The sequence below is a fragment of the Macaca mulatta genome, chromosome 2, assembly GCF_049350105.2.
Source record: "Macaca mulatta isolate MMU2019108-1 chromosome 2, T2T-MMU8v2.0, whole genome shotgun sequence".
NCBI classification, from domain to species: Eukaryota; Metazoa; Chordata; class Mammalia; order Primates; family Cercopithecidae; genus Macaca; species Macaca mulatta.
The window spans coordinates 12,014,346-12,042,326 of record NC_133407.1 but is presented as its reverse complement, the minus strand read 5'-3'; the positions used below and the strand labels follow the sequence as shown (position 1 = coordinate 12,042,326).

At 40.0% G+C, this 27,981-nt stretch overlaps 1 protein-coding gene across 2 annotated transcripts in view; it reads left to right on the top strand.

Annotated features, from left to right (window-relative positions):
• Positions 1-27,981, top strand: part of STAC (SH3 and cysteine rich domain) — a 176,016-nt gene that overhangs the window by 139,496 nt on the left and 8,539 nt on the right. For both annotated transcript variants that reach the window (XM_001101503.4, XM_077991250.1), the window contains 2 exons: positions 17,264-17,315; positions 17,422-17,559. In XM_001101503.4, coding sequence (XP_001101503.2) covers positions 17,264-17,315; positions 17,422-17,559 — 190 coding nt within the window. The remainder of the gene's footprint in view (positions 1-17,263; positions 17,316-17,421; positions 17,560-27,981) is intronic.

The window sequence follows — 27,981 nt, the reverse complement described above, 5'->3', positions numbered from 1 at the left end:
GAGCCTGCCTCTCCACGCTGGAGCTACCTGGGCTTTCCCAAATCTTCAGGTTTGGGTCATTTCCCACCCACGGTCCACCACCTCAGTGAAATTACCCTTCGGTTTCACCTACCCAAACTCCTATAAACGGTGAGAGCCACTGAAGTGCCTCAGTTAGACCCTGTTTCCCAGGTTTTATATGCTATCAGGATCAGTTCCAGCAGCTCCGCCAAATTTCATGGTGGATATAATATCCAGCAAGACATCACAGCAGATTTATTTACCCTGCTGGAGTCTCACAGCTCTCCCTGGCTCACACCCTGAGGTCAGCTTTGTTTCAGAATCAGTTTGAGATCTGCTGCCAGGTGGCTCTCAGGTCTCTCCAGAGCAAAGTTTGGGGCCTGAGTCCCGGCTCCTTAGATTTGTAGAGACAATTAAGCTTTTGTCCATCTGAGTTTTCTCTATTGCTGAGTAAAATCGTCATGCCGAACTCACTGGCTGAAATTGTAAATATTACCTGAACAGTCCGGCATAATCGGTGGGAGAGGAGGAGATGGCCTTTATCAAGTGAAGCCCTGTTCCGTTAGAGATATGACAAGCCCTGCGAGCCAGAGCAGAGCCCGCCTAGAATTCATTGCTGGGATGAAGCCACGCCTTCAGCAGACGATCCGCAGTTAACTATCTGCTGACGGAGACAAGGGTGGCATATATTTACTTTACAATAAGTACACCATATTGGGTCCTTTTGAGATTGTCATTTGAGTGTGTAACATTTAAGATTTAACAGCTTTCTATTATGGAGATCCTATAGTTTTTATATTAGAAGATTATTCTGAAGTCATAACATTTTTTTTTTAAAAAGTCATTTCAGAAGAATACACAATGTCACTGGGATAATGAGGAATGATGTCCAGCTGCCTGGTGGTGGTCGTCACCCTGTGTGCTTATTTTACTTGGTTGCAGGCCATTAGAAGTCAAGTTGTCTGGTCACGAATGACACGTTTACAGTCTGCTTCGAGGCAATCAGGACTATCCATTCCCAGGAGTGAAATGTCTGCATTACAGAGACTGCAAGATTGGAGTGATAAATCACACTTACTTTTTTTTTTTTTTTTTTTTGCCAAGAGATTATAGGTTCCCATTTTAAAAGCCAGGCACTTGATTTAGAATGTTTAAGGCAATGCTTTAGGAATGCTTTGGGGATTCAGCATAACACCTTGAATGAACTGGAGCTTTGTGAATTATCTTTTTCTCCTCAGATCATAAGGTAGAAAAAAATTCCTTTTAACAAAATAGCATTCTTATCCACCCACCTTCTGATCCAGGGCAGTATGCTGGGTATTGACCTCGGGAAAGAGAACAAGGGAGTGAGGGTACAGGAAATGTTAGGAGTGTGAGCTTGAGGACAAAGATGACCCAACTGGCAAAGCCAGCAGTTGTCAATCAGAGCAGATGAATTATCACATCAGGAAATATTCATTATATATCTGCTCAATAGTAAGAAAAGCTTCTGCCAAAGGCCAATGCTCCAGACCTCCCCCCGAACCTCCAGATTCACTTACCCACCTGCCTACCCCAGCAATGTACAGAGCATGGCAGCTCTGCCCTCTCTTCCACAAACCTGCCTCTTAGGCTGAAAGATGTCAACCTCTGCCCAGGCCTCAAGTCAGCCAGGGAGAGGCCTCGCTCTACTTTTGCCCAAAATGTATTTGACGCTCAATTCCTACTCTTCTCTTTGCCTAAAATCAACTGTATCTCTCCCCACCTTCATCTCTCACCTGGACTGTTGTAAAAGAGCTTCCTGCTCTCTGTTTTCAGTCTTCCTCTCCCTTCCTATCCACTATGGGTGATGGTGCACTAAGGTAACAGTACAGTGTTCTGGGCTTCATCTCATCTTTGAAGTAATACAGAATGATTCACATCCCTTCTCTACTTTCTAACAATAGGGCTTACTAACTAACTTTCTGAACCTGTTTTCTCATCTTGAAAACAGGAATAATATGGTCTGCCCTTACTGCCCTTAGATCTAGGATCGATGTGATTAAATGAGATAGCAATATCTGGTACATGGTAGGACCTTAATAATATTAACTCCAGTCAGTTCTTTTTTATATTTCAAAAGTAGGTGCTTCCTTTCCAGAATTAAGGAGGGAGAGAGGGAGCAAAAGGGGGGGAGGGGAGAAGAGAGAGAAAGAGAATATATTAGCATTCACTGAATGTTTAAGAATAAAGTGTGGGTATCAGTTGACCTGGGTTTAAGTCCTAGCCAAGCTACTATCTAGCTGTGTAACCCCCATGGATCCTGAAAAAGTTACCCTAACCATCTCAGCCTCTGCTTCCTGACTTGTAGAAGGAGATAATCACTTTGCCTGCCTTCCCAAGTCTGCTCAAAGCACACATATTTGCTCAAAACTGTCCAGTGTCCTCCCATTGCCCTGGGGTAAAATCTAGAATATTTATGGGGACTCCAGGACCCACAGTCTCATCCATGGTGACCTCTCTGATCCATCCACACTGGCCTTTTTTTTTTTCACAAAAGGACCACACCACCCACTTGTCAAAGGATTTTTCTCCCTGCAGAGTCTGCTTCTCCCTCCATCCTCCTACCCACCACCATCAAACACACACATTCACACACACACAGGCAAACTCTTCCAGTTGACTATGATTCATCCACTAGATCTCACGTCAAATTTCATTTCCTTGTTGCAGCCTTTCCTGTTACCCCACTTGGGATTACATTCTTCCGTTATATTCTTTCATGACGCCATAGTTCTCTCAAACACTTATCTCTACTTGTATTTATACATTTCTGGAATTATTTGGTTAATCTCTATCTCTCCTGTAAACTCCATGAGAACAAGTCTGTAATTACTAGCCCTCATATCCCTAGAGCATGAGTTCATTCTTGAAACATAGTAGATGTATAGTAGATAATAATTATTTGACGAATGAATGAGTATTATGGAAATTAACTGAACTAATGCTATGCCTGGCATATACACTTAGTGGGCAAATCAAGTCTACGATAATACAATGGAAACTACAGGCCAGGCATGGTGGCTCACACCTGTAATCCCAGCACTTTGGGAGGCTGAGGCGGGCATATTGCCTGAAGTCGGGAGTTCAAGACCAGTCTGGCCAACATGGTGACACCTCGTCTCTATTAAGAACACAAAAAAATTAGCCGGGCATGGTGGTGTGTGCCTGTAATTCCAGCTACTCGGGAGGCTGAGGCAGGGGAATTGCTTGAACCAGGGAAGTGGAGACTGCAGTGAGCCAAGATCACACCACTGCCCTCCAGCCTGGGCAACAGAGCAAGACTCTGTCTTAATAATAATAATAATAATAATCCAATGGAAACTATAAATAAGGAAGCAAACCAAGCTGAGAGTGGTTAGTCAGGGACCTGTTTCCTGGAACAGATGAGCCTGAGCCCAGGACAAATGTTATTCATCAAGAAGAAATTGTAAAGGGGGAGACCAAAAGTAGCCTGTGGTTCCATTCACAAATAACGACAGGCTTAAGACAACTTGGAAGAAGCCCTGCTAAGCCTTTACTGAAGCACTCACAGTTGAGAGGAGGTGGGGACCTCAGAGACTATAAACCATAAACTGTTTGAGACAGTTCTCAGTCAGTTTAAAGGTTTATTTTGCCAAGGTTGAGAATGTGCCTGGGAAAAAGAGATGCAAGCTATAGTAGGATAAGTGGTTTGTGCTTTTTCCAAAAAGGTTTTTTGAGGACTTCAATATTTGAAGGGGAAAGGGCATCAGGAAGGTAAGGAGGAAAGAAAAAAAGCAGGGAGGGTAGGTAGTGAGATACGTGATCATTCTTGTGAGGCTTTGATTAATGCTCACTGAATCCGCATGTTACAAGTGAAAGGGATGTAGAGGAACAGTCAATTATGCATTTGTCTGATGTTCAGTAAATCTGCATTTTACATAAGATATCAATAAACACAGAGTAGAGGAAGCGGTCACATTTGTCTCAGGTAGGTGGAGGGATGCTTTCTAGTCTTGTCTTTGCCCTGTTCCTGTGAAGAAAAGCTGGTAATTTATACTGTCTGGGTGAGATTCAACAGAACTCTGTTTTAGGGTAAAGAGTTTGGGGTCCACAAGGAATTTCCTTGTGAGCAGTTTCAGGGAGCCCACCTGGGGAGATCTGTGGCCTTCCATCTTTGCAACAACTCTGTTTTAGGGTAAAGAGTTTGGGGTCCACAAGGAATTTCCTTGTGAGCAGTTTCAGGGAGCCCACCTGGGGAGATCTGTGGCCTTCCATCTTTGCAACTATCTGTTTAGAAACAAAAAGGAAGGCAGTTGTTGTGTGACTCAGATCCCAAGCTTAACATTTTTTCCCTTTGACATAGTGAGTTTAGAGTCCTGAGATTTTATTTTCCTTTCACAAGAGGAAGAGCTGGTTGCTGCCCTCTTGTTCTTAGGTAAGTGAACACTTTTCTTAGAAGTGTAATGGTCCCATCATTAGTCTCCAAATCCCATATAAAGGCAGAGACTTTATACAGTCTGCTTTGCTACAGTTCCAGTGCAAAATAAACTTCCTTTATTTATTTTTTTCACACTGCCATGAAAAAGTAGAAATAAACTTCCTTTATAAATTAATTTGCTGTTTCCCACCTAAACCTCTGGAGGTAATGTAGACCATGATAATTCTCTACCTTTCCACCATCAAGGGCAGAGAGCAGGACAGCAAGCTGGCAAGGCAGAAAAGAGAAATTTCTGGCAGTCAGAGAGGACTAGGTCTAGTTTCCAACTCTGACACTATCTGTGTCAATTTTAGCAAACAGTTTAATTTTTTAGAGACTCAGTTTTCTCCTTCCTAGGAAGACTGAATATTATACAAAGTAATATAAATAAAATGTGGAATTTCATGCCCAGTACAAAGTGAGGTCACGGTAGATTTTAGATACCTTCTCTTCGTAATTACATCTTTTCACAGTGTATTTTCTCTCCTAGTCTTCAGAACAACCTCATTAACACCACCCTAAGGATATACAGTAGAGAAAACACAGTTAAAGGCTCTCCCTTTGAGCGGACCCAGTAAGACCTTGTCCAACTGGTCCAGCAAAAAGGAGCTGTGATATCCAATACTTATCTTGGGAGCAGGTTTTTCAGTTGCTGACATGATGAGCTATAATATGAAATTTTATCACTGATACCCAAGATGTGATGCCATCATGCATGGGGTCTCAAACATTGCTGACAATTTGAGGCCTGATAACATTAAAGAGCTACCCAGGGCCGGGCGCGGTGGCTCAAGCCTGTAATCCCAGCACTTTGGGAGGCCGAGATGGGCGGATCACGAGGTCAGGAGATCGAGAGACAATCCCGGCTAACACGGTGAAACCCCGTCTCTACTAAAAAATACAAAAAAATAGCCGGGCGAGGTGGCGGGCGCCTGTAGTCCCAGCTACTCAGGAGGCTGAGGCAGGAGAATGGCGTAAACCCGGGAGGCGGAGCTTGCAGTGAGCTGAGATCCGGCCACTGCACTCCAGCCTGGGTGACAGAGCAAGACTCCGTCTCAAAAAAAAAAAAAAAAAAAAAAAAAAAAAGAGCTACCCAGATTCTTCTATCAGGGTATAGCAGGGTGGTACAGTAGATAATCTCCTGAAATTAAGAGTCTTGCACAGATTCCACCAATTACCCTTATTATCAAGTTTTTTGAAGAGTCCTGAAAATTACACTTTATGGACTGCCAGTTTAATTCATGAACAAAGCTCTTAAACGCTGCTAAAAATACATGACCAAGTGCAGTGGCTTATGCCTGTAATCTCAGCATTTTGGGAGGCCAAGGCAGGACGATTGCTTGAGTCCAGGAGTTCAAAACCAGCCTGGGCAACAAAGCAAGACACCATCTCTACAAAAATAGAAATAAAAAATTAACCAAGCATGGTGGTGCATACCTGTAGCCCTAGCTCTTCAGGAAGCTGAAACAGAAGAATCACTTGAGCCCAAGAGGTTGAAGCTGTAGTGAGCTATAAACACACCACTGCGCTCCAGCCTGAATGACAGAGCTAGACCCTTTCTATCTATCTAAATTAATTAATGAAAATAGAATGTAAACTGGAGAACCCTATTATAATCAGCACTGTTGTCATAATTATCGTATACTGCTCTGTGAATTAACATAGACCATGTGTCACATCGTCCTTCTGGCCAAGTGGCTATGTATGTGTGTGTGATACACTTATACATGCAAATAACCTCCCACACACACTCACAGTCACACACACACACACATGCACATACACACACACTTATACACATTCAAGTACACATTCATTCACACACACGCAAGCATGCACACATTGTTAGCCAAAGCTTGATAACCCACACTTAGTTTTGATGAAATTAAATCCTACCATCAACACTTACAATGTAACCAGTCCCATTATCCTCACTGCTATTGGGCTCAGCAATCTGCAAGAGTCTTGGAGTCATCACGTAGTATTCACACCAAGGCACCTTTTTTAAGCTCATAAAAACTTTTCAGTCAACAATGACTTTCATGACTTTGCTGAGTTGATATTTTATGTAAATAATCAGCAGATATAAATGACTTCAAGTAAACATAAACTCCTAAAACATCGTAGGGACACATAAACAAAGGATTGAGAGTAAATAAAAGGTTTAAAGGTTTAAATGCATATTTTGGCAATCATACAATGCCTGTTCCAAAGCATTCGTTTTGACTTCCCACATCTATGTCATTTTCATTTTTATTAGTTCTCCTCAAACAGATTTATATGATAATGGCCATTTTTCATAAGAGTGGGAAAAAGAAGGAAAAAAAAAAAAAAAGACTACAAGCCAAGAGAGGAAAAGAGGGAACTGCTCTTTCAATATTGTTAAATCCTAAAAGAAATGCAAATTAATTACTACTTCAATGTATGTTAGAACACCTAAATTTGAGGGGCTTCAAAGAAAAACCTATCTCCTTTTGTAACTCCAAGTGCAAATTTAGATTCATGAATGGCCACTCCTGGAAGCAGCAAGTCTCAGATTCTCCATGGGCAAGTCTAAATGAAAGCAAGCAACCATTTCTCTCATTAGTTAGTATTTGCCAGGATCTCTGGAGATGGGATGGCCTGAATTCATCTCTTTGGAGTATTTTCAAAGCACTACTTTAAAAAGAGTTAAAAGTGATTTTAACTCTTGCATGCTATTTCCAGGATTTACTTCATCTATTCACGTCTCATCACACGGTAAGCAAGCATCTGCTCTTTTCTGGGAGAACTATTCACAGGCCCCGTTCTCAAAGAGCTCAGACAGTCATGGGCCAGGGGGCCAACAGAAGAGTAGACCATAAGTTACAATCCAGTGTGCAGGGCTGTGGGTGTGAGGTAGTCCAGGTGACTTACAGCAGCCTCAAAAGGATATGAAAGAAGCTGGGCTTCCAGAAGGAAGAGGGGTCATGGGTGGCTGGGAAGCCTGGTTAGTGAGCAGTCACTCTCTCTCCAGTGAGGAAAGCATAAGGGAATAATGGGGTTAAACTTCAGAACCAGGTAATTATTTTAAGAGGTGCCAAATCAGGGGCACAGGCAAGCCCCATTGCAAAAAGAGGTGGTGAAAATTCATGGCAGAGGCAGGAGCATATTTAGATAACTACATTAATTCCAGTCTTGATTCTGAAAGACTGCCTTAAAACTTGGTAATGCTTAGTGAATGGACACTTGGCTGTTTAGTTCATACTCCAGTGAGACAATGTATGGTTCTTTTTTCTCTTTCTGGGGGTGAGGTAGGAGAACCAAGCACAATAATTCACAAGTAGAAAATGGGAGCTTAGGATTAGAACCCTTGGAGGTTGACTCCCAGTCCACTGATCTTTCTCCTCCACCACACTTTCCATCCTAGGTTCATTGTCCTAAGTTTTCTCTCTGATAAAGCTGACAATTCTATTTTAATCAGCAAGGGTAGACAACATTTTACTTTATCCCTTTTTGGCCACTCACATCAATTCTTTCTAGTGCATTAGGTTTGTTAAGTATGGTTGCTAAGACCAGGAAGTTTGTGATCCATAGAGCATGTTACTGAGAAGTCACTTCTGTTAAAAGATTTTTTTTTCATTTGAGATAAAAACATGACTCTCATGCAATATAAATTGAACACATGTCAGAATTTTTACATGGCTCATTAATTAATGAGAGAACCAGTAAGATGTTCCACCTGATTGAAAGGAGAACTCAATACATCACATGTACATAGGCAATGAGGAATGCTGACGGGAATTTATAAATAGGTGCAAAACCATTCAGTATTCACAGGATAAAGGGTAATAACTGACTATATTCCACCAGGCAAAATTCACTTGCATTTCTGTGGACAAAAATAACTTGTATGAATGTCAGTTTTCTACAACTTGCTTGAGATGTAAAATAGCTCAAAGGCATCGACAAAGGGGAGGTAATCTGAAAGGATGTGCCAGACAGGACTCCCAGATCAGTCATGTTTTTTGCCCATTTCAAAGTCTTTCATAATTTTTCCTAGCATCCTCTTGAGTTATTTTAATAAATCTCAGAGGTTACCCAAGCAAGTAGTATTTCACAAAAGGAGAAAACTTGAGTTAGAATGGTTAAGTCATTTATTATAAGCCATAGAATCTCCTAAAAAGTAGTATTAAAATAGAGATTCCTGGGCTTCACCTTAGCCTAGAGAGTCAAATCCTACTTGGAAATCTGTATGGGTAAATGTCCTCCTGGATTCTGATTATCTGAGAACAACTGTGACTTATCCAAAGATATGCAGTGGGCCAGTAGCAGACTCAAAAACCAGAACAGAGGTTTCCCGATTCTGTCAATGCTCCGTACACAGATCTGCATTGGCTTTCTGACCTGTGACTTGTGTACGTTCTAATGTCCTTCACCCTGCAAGGTTTCAAGACCGAGTAAGACAGAATAAGACTCCCTTGGTGTCTCGTTTCTATTCTCTAAGTACATTACTGCTTGGCAAATGCATCAACTTAATTAAAACTAAATGTAATTCTAATGCACCAATTTGATTTAAAAATAATCTTCACAGTCACCAGGACATCAAAATGCAATTAAAGCTATTTGAGGAAAGTCTCTGATGCATATTATGCTCTGATGCTGCACTATGTCAAGAAACCCAGATGTTCCCAAATGTCACTAATGTGTTTAGCAGCCTCCCTCTCACTCAAATGCCTCTCTCAATTAGGTTCTGGAGAGTGTGATCCATGACAGTTCAAGAACATTTACCAAATTCCTTCCAAATGGCCCTTTAGTTGAATGCTTTTCTCTGAGCTGGTCTATGGACTTGGGAAAGTACAGGCAGTCTTGTGAATATCAGGCTTAAGACAAAATCAAAATGCAAATTCAGGAGTTACTTATTACATACCCATGTGCCAAGACTGTAAAAGATTCTGGACCAAGATAATGTAAATTGGGAAATAAGTCTGGTGAAAAATTAAGTCATAGATCTCAGATTAATGGAGCCATTTGGCTGGCTCCTTTTTCTGCCCCCTTCAGCTTGGTTTTTCAAGGGTATCTAGTTTTGCTGAGTGACTGGTTGCTATAAACTTGATTTAAGGTTCTTTTTCCCTAATGAATGAGAAAGGGTAGGAAATATTAAAGAGGCTCAAAATAACTATATAGTAAAGTGAGCAGTTCTGATGAGTTTTGACATGGCATGGGTGGTGCAAGAGACTGCCTGATTTAGTGGAGTTAGTCATAGATTCAAACCCTGCCTGTAAATGGTGAAATCTCTCTTAGCCTGCCTACTTGTATGAAAATGCAACTGTTCATGACAACAGTTAGTGAACATTGCCATCGCCCTCTAGGCTCAACCCTGCCAACATCTCCATTACAATCAGCCACCTGGGTAATAGAATACTAGATCCAGCCCCTGGGCCCTGATACACCTTTGTGGTCACTTCGTGGAGTAGACAAGGAAGGGGAAGAGGGACAGTATGAAAAGAGGGAGAAGGTTTTCCATAGCTCCGAATCACACCAAATGTTAGTGTCTGAAGCTACTGAAGTCAAAGGCTATTTCATTAACCAACCACCTCTGCCAAAAACCTAATGAGATATAAACGTAAAACGCAATGATTAGAATAAATCTTCTAATTTACAAGTGAAAAAATACAGGTTTACATGAAAATTAGCAATTTTAAGCCTTACTGTATATCAACCACAGTGATAAAGACTTAACTTTGAGGCCAGGCATGGTGGCTCATGTCTGTAAGCCCAACATTTTGGGATGCTGAGGCAGGAGGATCATTTGAGGCCGAGAGTTAGACACCAGCCTGGGCAACATCGTAAGACCCTATAAAAAATTTTAAAAGTTAGCTGGGAGTGGTGTCATGTACCTGTAGTCCCAGAGACTTGGGAGGCTGAGGCAGGAGGATTGCTCAAGCCCAGGAGGTAGAGCTGCAGTGACCCATGATTGCACCATTGCACTCCAACCTGGACAACAGAGTGAGACTGTCTCAAAAAAAGAAAAAAAAGATTTAACTTTGCAAAGTAAATATAGCTCACAATAATTTATCATGCATAATATATAAGTAAATAAATATAATTGAGATAGTCAATCCTCAAAGAGACATGTGTTTGGGATTTTTGTTTGGGATCAATTCTATGCTTATTTGTCATCTCCCCACCACCCTAGCATCTGCTTCTCCCTCAGGAACGACCCTTACCTTAAACAGTTTACTGTCTTTATCCTTTGAAATTACCGACATCTTGAGGGCAGTAACTATTTTACAATGATAGCCACCATCTAATGGGGGCTTATCTAAATATGCATTACAAGCATTATGTCATTTAGTCCTCAAAAAATATTGATGGAGTAAGTGCTATTATCCTAACCTTACAGATAAGAAAACCCCAGCTTAGATAATTTTTTTTCATTTTTGTATCCCCCTATGCACACCCAATAACTGAAATTTTATAAATATTTAGAAAATACTTGAAAGTCATATAGTTTTCCTAGGATAAATGTGCAGAAATGGAGGAGTGAGACAAGACTCATTTTCTTTGAATTTTAAAACATTCAGAAAACAAAGGCCCTAGGCCATTCTGCTTTGACCATGTGCTTCCCACAGTAAGACCAATCTGAGCTCTCAGGTTGTCTCAGATAGTGGAGAAAGTGTTTCTCTCGGAAGCAGCGTCCTCATCTGGAGGGTGTTATGTCTCCTCTCGTAGGAATTTGTGCTCTACTTGGGGATTGGAGAGAGGCTGGGCTGGGAAGGGTGTGCCTCAGGACACCTCACACTCCTCCCTCCAAGAGCCCACCCTGGAAGATCTTGCAGAATAGTTCCACGTAGCTGGCCAAGCTCAGTTTTTATCATTCATACCCTCTGTGTACACTGAGTCCCTGCAGACAGTTTACCTGGTGGTGGAAAAGATGGTTCCAATGCCCACATGAAAAATCGAGAAATAAGAGAGACAGAAAGACTGCTGAGAATGAACCCAGAAAGCAACCATTAGTTCTCACACACATGCATGCAAGTACACACACACTTGAAATTAAACCCTGTCCTGCTCACTGTAATTCTGTAGTTACTTTTGTTACTTTATTCTAATTCTTGCAAGCCTGCCGCCCTTTCACCATTTCAAGAGTTCCTATAAATCATTATATAACCAACTTGAAAATCTTCCTCTGGGCCTATGGCAAATTTTACTGAGCAAACAAAAGCAAAAGGCCAGCTGTGGTGTTCTGACCTCTTTTCACTAAAGGAAACTGATGCTTCAATTGTTTATGAATTGCATTATACTTTACATCGTGGTATACAATTGTGGATTACAATGTAAGCAAAACCTGTACCTGAATGTACAATGCTCTGACTGAATTAAGCAAAGGAACCTTTTAAGTAATTGGGGGCCCATCAAATTGGTCCCAAGAATTTGGAAATAAAGAGTTAAATTGTAAAATCTAGATGTAATGGATCAAGAACATAAAGTCTCCTAAAAGCAAGAGAATAACTATTAGGCCAGAGAAGGACTTTTCTCAAATGTGCCTGTAGTGTGATAACCCGAATGAAGAAAGAAATTATTCCATGGAAAGGACCTGACAGCCACAGAAACATGAAACAACTGAGGGCAGAGTCATGGATTAGCCAGTGTCTAACCTGGGGAAAGGACAAATTTAAGCATTAGGCCACCATTCCTCTGGGACCAATGGCAAGGCTCTCCCTAAATTGAGCCAGTTGGCGGAATGTTTTCATTTGTTTCTTTGATGGCATCGCACAACACACCAACACCATGGCAAGAGAAGAGAACAGAACTAAGAAAGGGTTCAGAAGAAAACTCACAGTTGAGAGTGAAGGACTGCCACTAAGGGCAACACAGAAGGTTGCCCTGGAAGTCAGGGTAACAGCAAGCTGGAGCTACAGTAGGCGGATTATGTATGTATGGCAGGCAGCGGGGTAGTCTAGGTTTCCAGGGGCTCCCTGTATATTGATTAATTTGAATAATTTTCACAGGTTCTAGGGCACAGAGGATGCCCCTCATTATCTAGTACCTGGCTCTAGAGTGGGACATTAGGGGTGGTACAGAGTGGCCCAGAGTATAAGAGCCCTCATCAGGGAGTTGTTGTGGTGGGGACTTAATCAGCTGCTTAAGAAGGGGAACTGACCAGCCTCTAGCTAGAGCCTCAAAACTGCGTCAACACTCATTTTTAAAAAGTAATAATAAATGGGCCAGGCGCAGTGGCTCATGCCTGAAATCCCAGCACTTTGGGAGGCTGAGGCAGGCGGATCATGAGGTCAGGAGTTCGAGACCAGTCTGGCCAATATGGTGAAACCCTGTCTCTACCAAAAATACAAAAAATCAGCCAGGCCTGATGGCGGGCACCTGTAATCCCAGCTACTCAGAAGGCTGAGGCAAGAGAATTGCTTGAACCTGGGAGGCAGATGTTGCAGTGAGTCCAGATAGCACCACTGTACTCCAGCCTGGGTGACAGAGTAAAGCTCTGTCTCAAAAAAAATAAAATAAAATAAGAAGAAGAAGAAGCTATGTGACACAGAGTGGTATCTTGCATGCCTACTCAGATCCACCACCTAGAGCCCAGTGTTGAAAAGGATTCTAAATCAGAGTGCAGGCTCTGTGGGAAAGAGTGCTGAGATTGTCGGGTAATGCCTGGAAGGGTAAGGAGGCAGTAAAAAATCCCACAAGCCACAGATTTGCTGGCCTAGATGTTAGAGAGTTACTATCTTGGGTTCAAGGGCTCCCCTAGAGCAAGATCCTCTCTATATTGAAAAAGAGGCATTAGTTATCTCTGCCAGGTGCTTAGAGTATTTGACTAATCTCAAGAGGAGTCTACTGGTCCTTTTTGGCTACACCTTCTAATTTCCCTCGTAGTCCTTAAGCCAATTTACAACTATATACTTATTAATTATACATATATGATATATCTATTATTTATCTATTTATTAAATGTTTTATTATCTATTTACTTGTTTATTATCTATCTTTCTCACTAGGCTATTAGTTCTAGTGAGGATTTTATTCACCAAAGTAAACCCAGTGCCTAGTAAGATGACACTCTTTCAGAGCCCACATTCTATAAATATTTGTTGAATGAGTGGGTAAACAAAAACAAAGGAAATAATAAATGGATAAATAAATCACTCACCAAGCAATTTTCTGATCCTGGTGGAGCTCTTTTTTAGGAAAAGACAGAACACTCATCACACTTCAAGAAGTATGTCTGGTATTTCTCAGAAGATTATAGCCTGTTATCCCAGTGAGTGCCTTATTCTAATATGTAATTTAGTTAACGAGGGTCAAGTGCTGGGGACTGTCCACCTGTGAGCACAGTCAAGAGTGATCCTCTGAGTAGATTATAAAATAGAGGTCGGATTCAGGCAGCATCCTCTTTCACCCTTAGGGAAAGGTACCTCCCAGTCTCCCTCTTTCACTCTTAGGGAAAGGTACCTCCCCCAACTTTATTCCCTATTTACAGCTTCTGCCAGAGCAGCAGCACAGTCATTGTATTTGATACTAACTCGTGGTTTCTTAGGTTACTAGTTTAAATAAAATCTGCTGGGGCTTAGAAGATTTTTCTACATTGACTTTCATCCTTGCCGCTTAATTAAATCCCTGACCTGAGAAAGAGTGATTTTCAGCCATCTCGCTTTCTGTGGCATCAGCATGAAACTGTGACTGTTGAAATACCAAAATGCCAGTTGTGCTTAATGCTCCAGGGGTGACAAGCCTGTTATATTTGGAATCCCTGATGAAGATAGATATTAACTGAGAATTGAAAATGACAGCGAAGGAGATTGAATCAGAATAGCAAAATGAATACGCAAATCTACTTTTGCTCCAATTCCTAAACGTGTCAGAAAATATTTTTTTTTAAACACATCTGTAACAGTACTAGAAAACAAGAATGCATGCTAAGAGAGAACCAGAAATCTTGGGAATTTCCTCGCAGACTACAGCAAATGCAGTTGAGTTGTGAACAATGAAGATGACCAGAGACCAAAGAATACTCGGGACAAAACAGCTATAGAAGGGGGAGCACATTTAAAGAGACACAGAATGCTCCGGACTTCACTGAAGAGTGTGAAGAGTCTGCAGTGGATTGATTGCATTAATGGCCCTAATTATTCATCCCTCCCTATATTCATGCCCGTGTCATGGGACTTTGCAGTTCCTCTCAAAACAGAGGTGGAGCCTGTTACCCTATCCCTTGAGTCTGAACTGGCCTTGAGACTTGCTTTGGCCAATGAAATGAAGCAAAGTGACAATGTGTCAGTTCTGGATCTAAGCCTTAGAGACTTCATGTGCTTTGCATGTCTCCATGCGCTGCTCCTGAACCTTGACCATTGCTATGAAACTGACCTTCCAAGGAATGGGAAATGTGGACTAGGGCAAAATCACCCCAGTCGCCTCAGCAAAAGCCAACACCCAAGCCTGTGAGGGAGCCATGGGGGTTTTGTGGCTGTTTATCACACAGCATTACTGTGACAATACATAATTGATACAGTCTCAACTGTATTCATAGCACCACATTACTACTTATAATGAACAATTGGCAGCAATGATGTTGGACTCCAGAATTAAGCCAACACCTGTACTCTAAAGAAAAAGAACCCACGCCTAAGGAGGGCTCTAATGTGAGCACAGAAGCCTGGGAAAGAACTGTGTTGAGATAACTCTGGACCTTCAGACCTTCTAGAGGGCATGGGAAAAAGGAAAAGGCAGCTCTACTTAGGAGAAAAATAAACTGACCTATTCTCTCCCCAAGGGTAAGAAAATCCTCCTTGCTATAGCTATTAGGACAGGAGGAGGAGGCGGCACCATACTGCTTACCTGCTATACATTCAAGTATGTAAAAGGGAGATGCACCAATTGGCACACGCTGCTCCTTTAAACAGAGCCTGTAAATAGCCTTTGCACTTGAGAGAGACACCCATGGCAGATCACAGATATCGAATAGTGGAGAAGCCTGTCCACATCCACCTACCTCCATTTTCAGTCTTTCATAAAAAGAGACGACCAAGAAACATTAGATTTTAGAAAAAATACTTGATATGAAAAAGAAGTAATAAGATAAAGGATAGGCCAACTAAATTCAGAGGAAACAAATGTTCAGTAAAAGAAAGAAGCCGGGCATGGTGGCTCATGCCTGTAATCCCAGCACTTTGGGAGGCCGAGGTGGGTGGATCACGAGGTCAGGAGATCAAGATCATCCTGGCTAACAAGGTGAAACCCTGTCTCTACTAAAAATACAAAAATTAGCCGGACGTGATGGCAGGCGCCTGTAGTCCCAGCTACTCGGGAGGTTGAGGCAGGAGAATGGCATGAACCCAGGAGGCAGAGTTTGCAGTGAGCTGAGATTGTGCCACTGCACTCCAGCCTGGGCAACAGAGCAAGACTGCATCTCAAAAAAAAAGAAATATTGTTTTGAAAATATAATAATCTCTGTACAATCCATTATAACATTGCATCCATGATGGAAAGCCACTTTCAGAACTCTTTCAGAAAAGAATAAGGAAATAATGAGAAATTAGAAAAAAAGAAAACTTTCAGAAATAATAAAGAACCCTTAGAAACTATTTTTTTCTAAAAATATTTTCTGAAAACTTTTTCTGAAACAATTCTCAGTATTATAATAAATAATAGAAAAGCCCAAATACAAAATAAATGATCAGGAAAATATAATTGAGAAAACAATTTAAGAACATAGAGGAAAATAAGACTGTAGGTGTGTAAGAAAGACAAAAAATGTGAGGATGGATTCAGAAGGTCCAGCATGTGTTGACTAGAAGTTCCAGAAGGAAAGAAGAGAGAACATCATAAATGGGAGAAAAACATGGAAGAAATAGTAGAGAAAATTTTCCCAGTGTGAAAAATAGCAGTCTTCCGATTGTTACAGCTGTGTTGAATAGAAACAATAACAACAAAAACACATTAGTCTTCAGCCAAACCCAAGTAATTATTGATGAATGATGTAGACACACACACCCACATGCACACATACACAAATCTAGTACAAAACTCCAATTACACCAGCATAAAAGGTGGCAGGCGGGAAAAATGGAGCTAAGCAAAAGTGTGCTAGGTTTTGAGAAGGTATTGGGAAGGTATAGATAATGATAAAGATAATGACCAATTCTACATGTACACATCTATTTATAAATGTAAGTGCGTGGGAAGGAGTCTAGAAGGACATACAGGGAATGGGAGGTAGATCATGGGGCTGAGAAGAAGGGAGATTTGTATCTTGAAATGTATCAACTTCTAAATTTTGGAGCTTTATGATCATTTATGTATCAAACTATAGGTAACAGTTATTTTTGGCCAGGCACGATGACTCATGCCTGTAATCCCAACCCTTTGGGAAGCCGAGGCAGATGGATTACAAGGTCAGGAGATTGAGACCATCCTGGTCAACATGGTGAAACCACCTCTCTACTAAAAATACAAAACCTAGCTGGGCATGGCAGTGGGTGCCTGTAATCCCAGCTACTCGGGAGGCTGAAGCAGGAGAATGGCTGAACCAGCGAGTCAGAGGTTGCTATGAGCTGAGATCGCGCCACTGCACTCCAGCCTGGCGACAGAGCAAGACTCTATCCAAAAAAAAAAAAAAAAGGTTATTTTTAAAACACAGCATAAAATCATGTTTGCCTTCAATGTGTAATAAAGCTATTTTCTTGGGTAGGAAGAACTTATAAAAGTTATATTTACTTTACTTCTATTTCTTTTAAGACTATTTGTGTAAATGAGAAATGATTACTCCTGACTTTAAAGTATCTTATTTTTCTTTTTTTTACCTTTACCCAACTCATTCATTCTTCATTTTAGGCCAGGAGACATAATTACTCTTTTAGAGGATTCCAATGAAGACTGGTGGAAAGTAAGTGTTCCTCTTTCTTTAGAAAAAAAAAAAGAGAAAATCAGTTGATAACTATAATTACAATACATGCTACAATTGTGGATGCATGCCTCCTTTTTCCTTTCAGGGGAAAATTCAAGACAGAATTGGCTTCTTTCCTGCCAACTTTGTTCAGAGACTACAACAAAATGAGAAGATTTTTAGATGTGTTAGAACCTTCATTGGGTGTAAGGAACAGGGGCAGATAACACTGAAAGAGAATCAGGTGAGTAAATCACACAAACACATTCCAGATATGAGCCAAATAGGGTGTCATTTTAATAAACATAATAATATGTATAAATCTGAATGAGTGGGGTCACATTCAAAGTATGTACTTTGAGAAAGGATATACTTACTCCAATGATATCAGTGTTGTAGGAGCAAAACATGCAAACTAAAATTTTAGGAATCTCACTTGGTGATACCTGTTCATAAAGGAAACATCATAGCAGCAGGTGAGGACATCTCGTCCCCCATGCTCTTCTCTGAGGACCACTGGTCTCTGATGTGGGCAGCTTCTCTCATTCAGGCTCTGAGTTAGTGTCCACCAATGGTGTGGTTAATTTTTCAATGCTCTCTAATGAATACTTTGTCATTAGTTGTTGCTGTTAGGAACCTCTTGGGTTTTCTTATCTGGACTCCAAGCCTCCACCTGTTCACTGAAGCCCATAACAGCTTCATATCACTTCAAACGACAATAGACTAAACTTAGATAACCAGATACTATCTCAGGCTCATAAATGAACGTCTCTGTACGTATAATCTAGGGGTGCCTGTCACCGTCTTGCTCCAGGGCCAAGTTGAATGTAGAGTTCTCTTTGATGCTGTCAATTTTCCTGAGAAGTAAAATGTGAACCCCTACATTTTTATGTCTTTAAGCTCCACCATCTCACGGCTGGAATGTTGATAGAGACAAACAGCATTCTCACACCTTAACTCTCTGGCCTACTCTTCCTCTCCTTGTCTTCCAGCAGAGAGAGGCCTTCCTGCCCTCCCTTCTTTTCTGACTGCAGCTCCCCTCAGGTCATATCCTGTGTCCTCACTACAGAGTGAAATAAAATGCTCAGACTTATGGCCGGGCTCAGTGGCTCACGCCTGTAATCCCAGCACTTTGGGAGGCCGAGGAAGGTCCATCATGAGGTCAAGGGATGGAGACCATCCTGGCCAACATGGTGAAAACCCGTCTCTACTAAAAATACAAAAGTTAACTGGGCATGGTAGCACACGTCTGTCATCCCAGCTACTTAGGAGGCTCAGGCAGGAGAATCGCTTGAACCAGGGAGGTGGAGGCTGCAGTGATCTGAGATCGCACCACTGCACTCCAGCCTGGTTTGTTCTTGATATATTAGTGGAGGATTTGGAGAATTAAAAATTTATTTTCTCTCCCAATAAAGTCTCACAGGGGACTTTACTTTTCAACTTCGGAAGTCAAAATCTTTCCTCTGTTTCTTTCTGCATTCTTGGTATAAGAATTTTGTTATTTCCCAAGGTAATAAATGCCTGAAGTTGAAATTGATAAGGCTCGCCCTCCAAGGTAGTTCAAAATGAAACAGGCATTGATAATTTTCATACATCTCTGTTCAATAGAGTTGCGGAAAACACATCTTGAATGTCTTTTTTAGGATTGCCTCGAAGACAGTTTCTCAGTCACACAAGAAAATCAGTCATTACCTTGAAATTATAGCTGATTTGTCGTTTTAAAAATTGTTTTGCCCCACTTAATCAGCCATTGTATATTCCACATGGAGCTTTAACTGACTTTACCATTTTCAAACTAACAAATATATCCTCAAAGAATAATAATTTACCTTTTCTTTTTGTTTTTTTCTTTTCTTTTTTTTTTTTTTTTTTTTTTTTTTTGAGATGGAGTTTCACGCTTGTTGCCCAGGCTGGAGTGCAATGGCGCCATCTCGGCTCACAGCGACCTCCACCTCCCGGGTTCAAGGCATTCTCCTGCCTCAGCCTCCAGAGTAGCTGGGATTACAGGCATGAGCTACCGCACCTTGCTAATGTTTTTTCTATTTTTAGTAGAGACGGGGGTTTCTCCATGTTGGTCAGGCTGGTCTTGAATTCCAGACCTTAGGTGATCCACCCTACTTGGCCTCCCAAAGTGCTGGAATTACAGGTGTGAGCCACTCATGCCCAGCCGATTTACCTTTTCTTTATGGCTATTCAAAAGAATCTTTAAAAGAAAAATCTAAAGAAAAATGATACCCTGGAGTACAGCTTTTTTAAAAAAAATATAACTCACCCTCCCTTTATATTCAAGTAAGTGAAAATCATTGAAAACAAGAGACCGATAATTCTGAGTATTACTTTCCCTATATATTTTAACAAAGGTGGGGATGGAGTCATTGAAACTGGCACTTTCATAAATGCTAGGGGACATTAGTCCACTCATTTGGATACTGATTTGGTACCATGTGCTTAGAGCCATGAAATTGCTCAACTTCATGAATACAGTAATTCCATTTTCTATAATGTATCCAAGAAAATAACCTAAAGTAAACAGGGAGAGACTTTATGCAAAACGACAGTCATCAGAGTGATGTTCATGATGGTGAGAATTAGGAACAATTGTACAGACAACGGACATGATTAATTCAATGACAATATTTTCATTAATGGACAATGTTAGGAACCTAAGCAATTGTGATGGTGTTATGATAATATTATGGAATTGGAATAGTGGAATCCGAACCCAGATCCCAGTCACTGTTCTCCCAAGGTAAACACAAAGGGAGAGATGCAGATGGGGCCTGAAGCCCTGTTTTCATTCATGGAACCATAGTAAACCAGACAGAGTACCAGATGTGATCTAGAGACCTAAGAGGCCTCACCACAGCCCACCCACCTTACCACCACCGCCATGGGCTGGTCTGAATCTGAGGATCTAATGGTACCAGATGCCCCATGGGAGAAAAGGAGCAGAAAGGACTGTGGCAAAACTGGCGTAAGATGGCCCAATTCCTTCCCAGAAGGAACAAGAGAGAAGGAAGCTTTAAGAGACAGTGAGAAACCCCCGGCACCTGTGATACAATCAGATCTTCTGTCTTTGGAGAAGTGAGGAGGGACCTAGGTGAGAGGGCAAATATCTTCAGATATTGTGTCACCATCTTAAATGATGGCTTCCTAAACCATGAACAAATAAATATTAATGATACAATAGTAGTATAAAATTTTACGGCTTTTTTCTCTTCCATTTAGATTACTTTCATGGTATATATTTACAAAAATAAAATTTAAACAGTAGCACAATTTAAAATACTCAATCTTGTCTTTTGAATCTGATAACATAAAGGTGCACAGTGTTGCTGTGATTTTCCTGGGCCTCAACTTTGCACGTGTGTACACAAATGCACACACACAACACACACATCACCATATCCAACAATTGCTATATCGAATTGCATTATCTGCTGCTGCTTGTATAGATGCAACAACCTCAAGAGGTGTAATGCCATCTAACGATTTTTGGTTGTTAAAATCTTTAATATCCTTAGGAAATTGGGTCACTGGACTCTATGGTTTCACCCTGGTTTTACAGTTTGACTTGAAATTGACATCCTTCCCTTTTATAAAAATTGCTTATATGACACTTAGGACACATTGCATTTTGTAAATTACATAAGCTCTCTTTTACCCGGTTGCTTGTAGACAGAATATGTGTTTAAATAGATCAAAAGTCATCAATGTGCTGACATGAAATATACCTCACTTAAGAGCACTTGATCCTTCATTTTCTGCCGAAAGTTGTCTGTTCCCCCTGGGGCTGTTATTTGCCAACCTATCACTTGCCTGCACACTCCCCAAAGAGGTAACAGCAGAAGCCAGCATCTGCCTATGAAGAGCAGTGGCATCCGAAGATTCCCCATAATGACAATACCCCTGGAAACTTACTACCCTTACCCCTGGAAGACTGCACTGACCACTCTGTCTCCCATAAAAGTATATGCGAACCCCACATGACTATTCCTTTTTGGATGTGATGACCTGTTTTGGGGTCTGCTTTTTGAAAAAGAACCTTTTATCTCTAGTCCCTGGCTCACAGAAAAGGAAAGAACAAATTAATACTGTCTTAAACATTGTCACAATAATAATTCTTATAAGAATCGTAATTATTAGTCATTATTTAATGTCATACAGACACATTGTATAAATAAAGTTTATACACATACGTGTGAATTTTATGGATTCATTATTTCTATCTTATAAATGAGAAAACAAACACTCAGAGAGGTTATGTGCCTTGCTTAAGGGGCAAAAACCTAGTGAGTGTCCAGGCTGGAACATAAACACAGGTCTGCAAACTCCAAGTCAAGGCTTTCCACTAGCCATGTGCCCTGAACAACATGGAAATCACTCTGAACAGTAAAGAGCAGCTTCGTTCCTAAGGATGGCAAGTGTCATAAAGGCAGCTGTCTTGGGACCAAAGGACTCCTTGAAAACAAGTTCTTGCTCATGTGGGCTCCCTATTGAGTCATTCTTGATTCCAGGCAAAGGCATCCTCATCCGACTGACACCCCATCTCTGATGCGATACACAACTCACAAAGCAAATGGGCACTTTTCCCAGCTTGATTCCATGCCAACACTTCAACCTTCCCCAAGTTTACCCAACTGTATCCTTCCTGATTCAAAAATTTGGGAAGTCTTTTGAATAAAATAAATTTGGGAAGAATGTTCATCTTTATTGGCAAAGTGTTGTTCAATAATCTTGCTAGCATTTTTTTTTCAGAATAATCTTATGCTTTCCCATTTGAGGTCAAACATTGTTTTTATGCTATTAAAATACAATCAGTGAAACCAAAAGGCAAATTAAAATTTGCTCAAGTTGATCAATTGCTACAAGCAAAACATCTGTTCAGTGACTCCCACCAATTCCTTGGCATATTCTTCACAATTTTTTTTCTGGAAATGGGCCTCATACCTGCATTCTCTGCCCTCATGGTTAAACTGAATCTGTTAGGGGTTGGGGTGTGGAGGAGGTAAGGCAAACAATTCAGCCTCTTCAGCTAGACATGTTCAAGATGCAACAGAGCATTTCAGCCTGAACCTGGAACCAAATGGATCTGCTCATAATTATTGTCTTCTTTTATTTTAGGTTCAGGGGTACAACATGTGCAGGTTTCTTATATAGGTAAATTGCATGTCACGGGGGTTTGGTATACAGATTATTTCACCACTCAGGTAATAAACATAGTACCAATTTTTTAAATACATCAGTCATTTCAAAGAAAAAAATGTCTTTTAAAAATCCAGTTTAGAAACAAACTTCAAAATTTGTCTTCACTTTAGTGTCCTAAGTTATTTTAGGTAGAAGATTTCAAAATATGTTTGTTAATTGCAGGGAGTATGTAATAGAAAGAGCACAGATACTAGTGTCATAAAGAAATGGATCTATATCCTGTGTGATTTTGACAAAGTAGCCTTTGAATGTCAACCTTCTCATCAGCACATAGCATCTCCCTCTTGAATTTGATGTGAGGGTTAAATGTGCTCACCTACGTAAAGCCTTAGCACAGTGCCTGGCCACCACAGATGCATAGCAGAAGTCATTTTGCTGGCTACCATGATCCCTAACGAGTAAAGCCTAAATGAGGAATTAATCTGCAGTGGTTAATGCCACGTACACTTACCCAGTAAGCACCAGAAAATAGCCAACATGGTATTTATAACCCTACAAACATAAAGAGACAAATGGTCATTAACAAAAAAAATAAAAGAAATTTGATTCTAAAGATAAATGCAATGCACATCTTTGATTAAATCACATTTTCTACCTCTGTGGTTAATCTGCCTCATAATTATTGCATTTTTTTTTTTTGCAGAGCTCTTGCTTCCAAATACAGTTAAGTTATTCATTTGTTATGAACACAGTGAGAGTTTGCATTGACACAAGTACATTTTCTATTTCCTCCTCCTCCTCCTCCTCCTCCTCCTCCTCCTCCTCTTCCTCCTCCTCCTCCTTCTTCGTCTTCTTTTTGTGAGGCAGGGTCTCACTCCCTAGGCTCAGGTAATCCTCCCACCTAAGCCTCCCAGTCAGCTGGGACCACAGGTGTGCACCACCATGCCCAGATAATTTTTGTATTTAATGTAGTGATGGGGTTTTGACATGTTGCTAAGGCTGGTCTCGAAGTCCTAGACTCAAGTGATCCCCAGTCTCCCAAAGTACTAGGATTACAGGCATAAGCCACTTCACCTGGCCTCTTCATTTTTAAATTTTAAAATGTATCCTTATTAAATCAACATTAAAATACTATAAAAACATTTCTTTAATGGGAATCACATTGAATCTATAAATTGCTTTGAGCAGGATGGCCATTTTCACGATACTTTTTTTCTATCCATGAGCATGGAATGCTTTTCCATTTGTTTGTGTCCTCTCTTATTTCCTTGAGCAGTGTTCTGTAGTTCTCCTTGAAAAGGTCCTTCACTCCCCTTGTTAGCTGTATTCTAGGTATTTTAGTCTCTTTGTACTAATTGTGAATGGGAGTTCATTCATGATTTGGCTCTTTGCTTGTCTGTTGTTGGTATATAGTAATGCTTGTGATTATTGAACATTGATTTTGTATCCTGAGACTTTGCCAAAGCTGTGAATCAGCTTAAGAAGCTTGGGCTGAGATGATGGAGTTTACTCGATATAGGATGATGACATCTGCAAACAAGACAGTTTGACTTCCTCTCTTCCTATCTGAACACCTGTTATTTCTTTCTCTTGCCTAATTGCCCTGGCCAGAATTTCCAATACTATGTTGAATAGGAGTAGTGAGAGGGGGCATACTTGTTGTGCCAGTTTTCAAGGAGAATGCTTCCAGCTTTTGCCCATTCAGTATAATATTGGCTGTGGGTTTGCAATAAATGGCTCTTATTCTTCTGAGGTATGTTCCTTCTATACCTAGTTTATTGAGAGTTTCTAAAATGAGTGGACATTGAATTTTATTGGAGGCCTTTTCTGCATCTATTGAGATAATCATGTGGTTTTTGTCTTTAGTTCTGTTTATGTGTGAATTACATGTATTGAACCAGACTTGCATCCGAGAATGAAGCCAACTTGATCATGGTGAATCAGCTTTTTGATGTGCTGCTGGATTCAGTTTGCCGGTAGTTTATCAAGGATTTTTGCATCAATATTCATCAGGGATATTGGCCTGAAATTTTCTTTTTTTGTTGTATCTCTGCCAGGTTTTAGTATCAGGATGATGCTGGCCTCATAAAATGAATTAGGGCGGGGTCCCTCCTTTTCAATTGTGTGGAATAGTTTCAGAAGAAATGGTACCAGCTCCTCTTTGTACCTCTGGTAGAATTCAGCTGTAAATCCATCTGGTCCTGGGCTTTTTTTGGTTGGTAGGCTATTTGTTACTGCCTCAATTTCAGAACCTGTGATTGGTCTATTCAGGGATTCAACTTCTTCCCAGTTCAGTCTTGGGAGGGTGTATGGCCATTGACATTCTTCACAGGATTAGAAAAAAAAAACTACTTTAAAATTTGTATGAAACCAAAAAGGAGCCTGTATAGACAAGGCAACCCTAAGCAAAAAGAACAAAGTTGGAGGCATCCTGCTACCTGGCTTCAAACTATACTACAAGGCTAAAATAACCAAAACAGCATGGTACTGGTACAAAAACAGACACATAGGCCAATGGAAAAGTATAGAGATCTCAGAAATAAGACCACACATCTACAACCATCTAATCTTTGACAAACCTGACAAAAACAAGCAATGGGGAAAGGAGTCCCTATTTAATAAGTGGTACTGTGGAAATGGGCTAGACATATGCAGAAGATTGAAGCTGGACCCCTTTCTTATACCTTATACAAAAATTAACTCAACCATTCAGGACATAGGCACAAGCAAAGATTTCCTGATGAAAACATCAAAAGCAATTGCAACAAAAGCAAAAATTGACAAATGGAATCTAATTAAACTGAAGAGCTTCTGCAAAGCAAAAGAAACTATCAGAGTGAACAGACAGCCTACAGAATGGGAGAAAATTATTGCAATCTGCCCATCTGACAAACGTCTAATATCCAAAATCTACAAGGAACTTAAACAAATTTACAAAAAAAAAAAAAACAAACAAACAAACAACCCCAGTAAAAAGTGGGCAAAGGACATGAACAGACACTTCTCAAAAGAAGATATTTATGTGGCCAGCAAATATATGAAAAAAAGCTCAACATCACTAATCATTAGAGAAATGCAAATCAAAACCACCAAGAGATACTATCTCACTCCAGTCAGAATGGTGATTATTAAAAAGTCAAGACAACAGATGCTGGTGAGGCTGTGGAGAAATAGAAATGCTTTTACACTGTTGGTGGGACTGTAAATTAGTTCAACCATTGTGGAAGATAGTGTGGCAGTTTCTCAGAAACCTAGAACCAGAAATACCATTTGACCCAGCAATCCTATTACTGGATATATACACAAAGGAATATAAATCACTTTATTATAAAGATAAATGCATGCATATGTTCATTGCAGCACTATTCGCAATAACAAAGACATGGAATCAACCCAAATGCCTATCAATGAAAGACTGAATAAAGAAAATATGGTACACATATACCACAGAATACTATGCAGCCATAAAAGGAACAAGATCATGTCCTTTGCAGGGACACGGATGGAGCTGGAAGCCATTATCCTCAGCAAACTATTGCAGGAACAGAAAACCAAACACTGCATATTCTCAGTCCTAAATGGGAGCTGAACAATGAGAACACATGGAAAAAAGGGAGGGAACAACACACACTAGAGCCTATCGGGGCAGGGGTGTGATGGAGTAGTGAGAGGGAGAGTATCAGGATAAAATAATAATGCACATGGACTTAATACCTAGGTGATGGGTTGATAGGTGCAGCAAAGCACTATGGCACACGTTTACCTATCTAACAAACCTGCACATCCTGCACATATATCCTGGAACATAAAATAAAATAAAAGTTTTAAAAAAGAAAGCAAAAAATACTGATCTAAAAAGTGGACTTTAAAATACTTAGGAAAATTAATTAAGTCCATAAATTGAACATTTATGTGGAATTTAGTCTATTTTACTCTAGTTGATTGAACATTAAATATCCTCCTGAAAAAAAAATCTTTAAATTCATGCATAGTTTTATTGCACCTATAGAACCATTTTCATGTATTGTGTTCTATCAAAGCTTTAAAAAAAAACAGAAAAAAAATATTTTATATTACAAAACCAAAAGGCATTTATTTTGGAGAAATTTTGAGGGAAAATATTTTTAAGAGATATAAAAGATAAAATGGAGACCATAAGCAATTCAACAAATAAATTATTACCAACATAAATACTTTGGCATATTTCTTGACAAACTTTTAATTCACATTTTGATATCATATCCTCTTTAGTTTCCTAACGTTTAAAAAATGTAGTCATTAAATGTTTACCAAAACACAGGTTTTAAGAAAGTTTTATTGGAACATAGCTAAATTTATTCCTATATATATGGTCTGCGGCTGCTTTCATGCTACAACTGAACAGCTGAGTTGAGTCATTGCAATAGAGACCAGATGGCCTGCAAAGCCTACAATATTTAGTATTTGGCCCTTTCTAGAAAAAGTTTGCCAATCCTTAGTCTAGATGTACAGGAATGTGTTTAAGTTTCTCCTATTATTGGATATTCAGAGTTTTTATTTTTTAAACTGTTATTGATAACTGCAATGAACATCTTTGAAGCTAAATATTTGTCTCTAACTCTGATTGTTTTCTTAGGGTATACTTTAGAATTTAGAGGAAAACAGATCAAGACTTGTACAATTCTTGATGCATACTACCAAATTGCATTCAGAAAGGTCTTGCCAACTTACGCTCACGCCAGCTGTTCATGAGCATATCCAGATCATCACATGCTTGCAAGAATTGAACATTATGATAGATTAACAATATTTCATGCTAATCTGCATTTTCTGGACGGTTAAAGAGGCTTACATTTTATCTCATATATATAGGGCATTTATTTTTTCTAATAATCTGTTTATGTACTTTGCTCATTTTCTTACATTATTTAAAAAGTTTTCTACCTTTGAAGAATATTTATATCTGGTGTACCACATGTGACCAATATTTTCTCTAGTTTATCATCTGTCCTTTGCTCTCAATGCCTCTTTCTCCAGGAGCTTAATCATTCCTTGGTTGGATCATTTCTAGCTTACCATACTTCCTTTATAGTTTGAATGTCTTTATTATTTTACATTTCTTTATCTCTCTCTAATTCCTCCTGAGACTGTTTCAAGATAGTTCTCACTTCACTTTGATTTTCTGAAGTTTCAATTCAGTCTTTCATTGTTTCTAATACATGTTAATTTAGTATTTATTTCTTTGTAGACTTTTCTTCTCAGTCAGCCCCTTTCTTCTACAGCATATTTTCTTCTTTAACTTTTAAGTTCAGGGGTACAGTGCAGGTTTATAATACAGGTAAACTTGTGTCCTGGGGATTTGTTGTACAGATTATTTCCTCACCTAGATATTAAGCCTAGCACCCATCAGTTATTTTTTCTGATCCCCTCCATCCTCCCACCCTTCACCCCCCAAAAGGTCCCAGTGTGTGTTATTCCCCTATGTGTGTCCATGTGTCCTCATCATTTAGCTCCAACTTACAAGTGAGAACATGCGGTA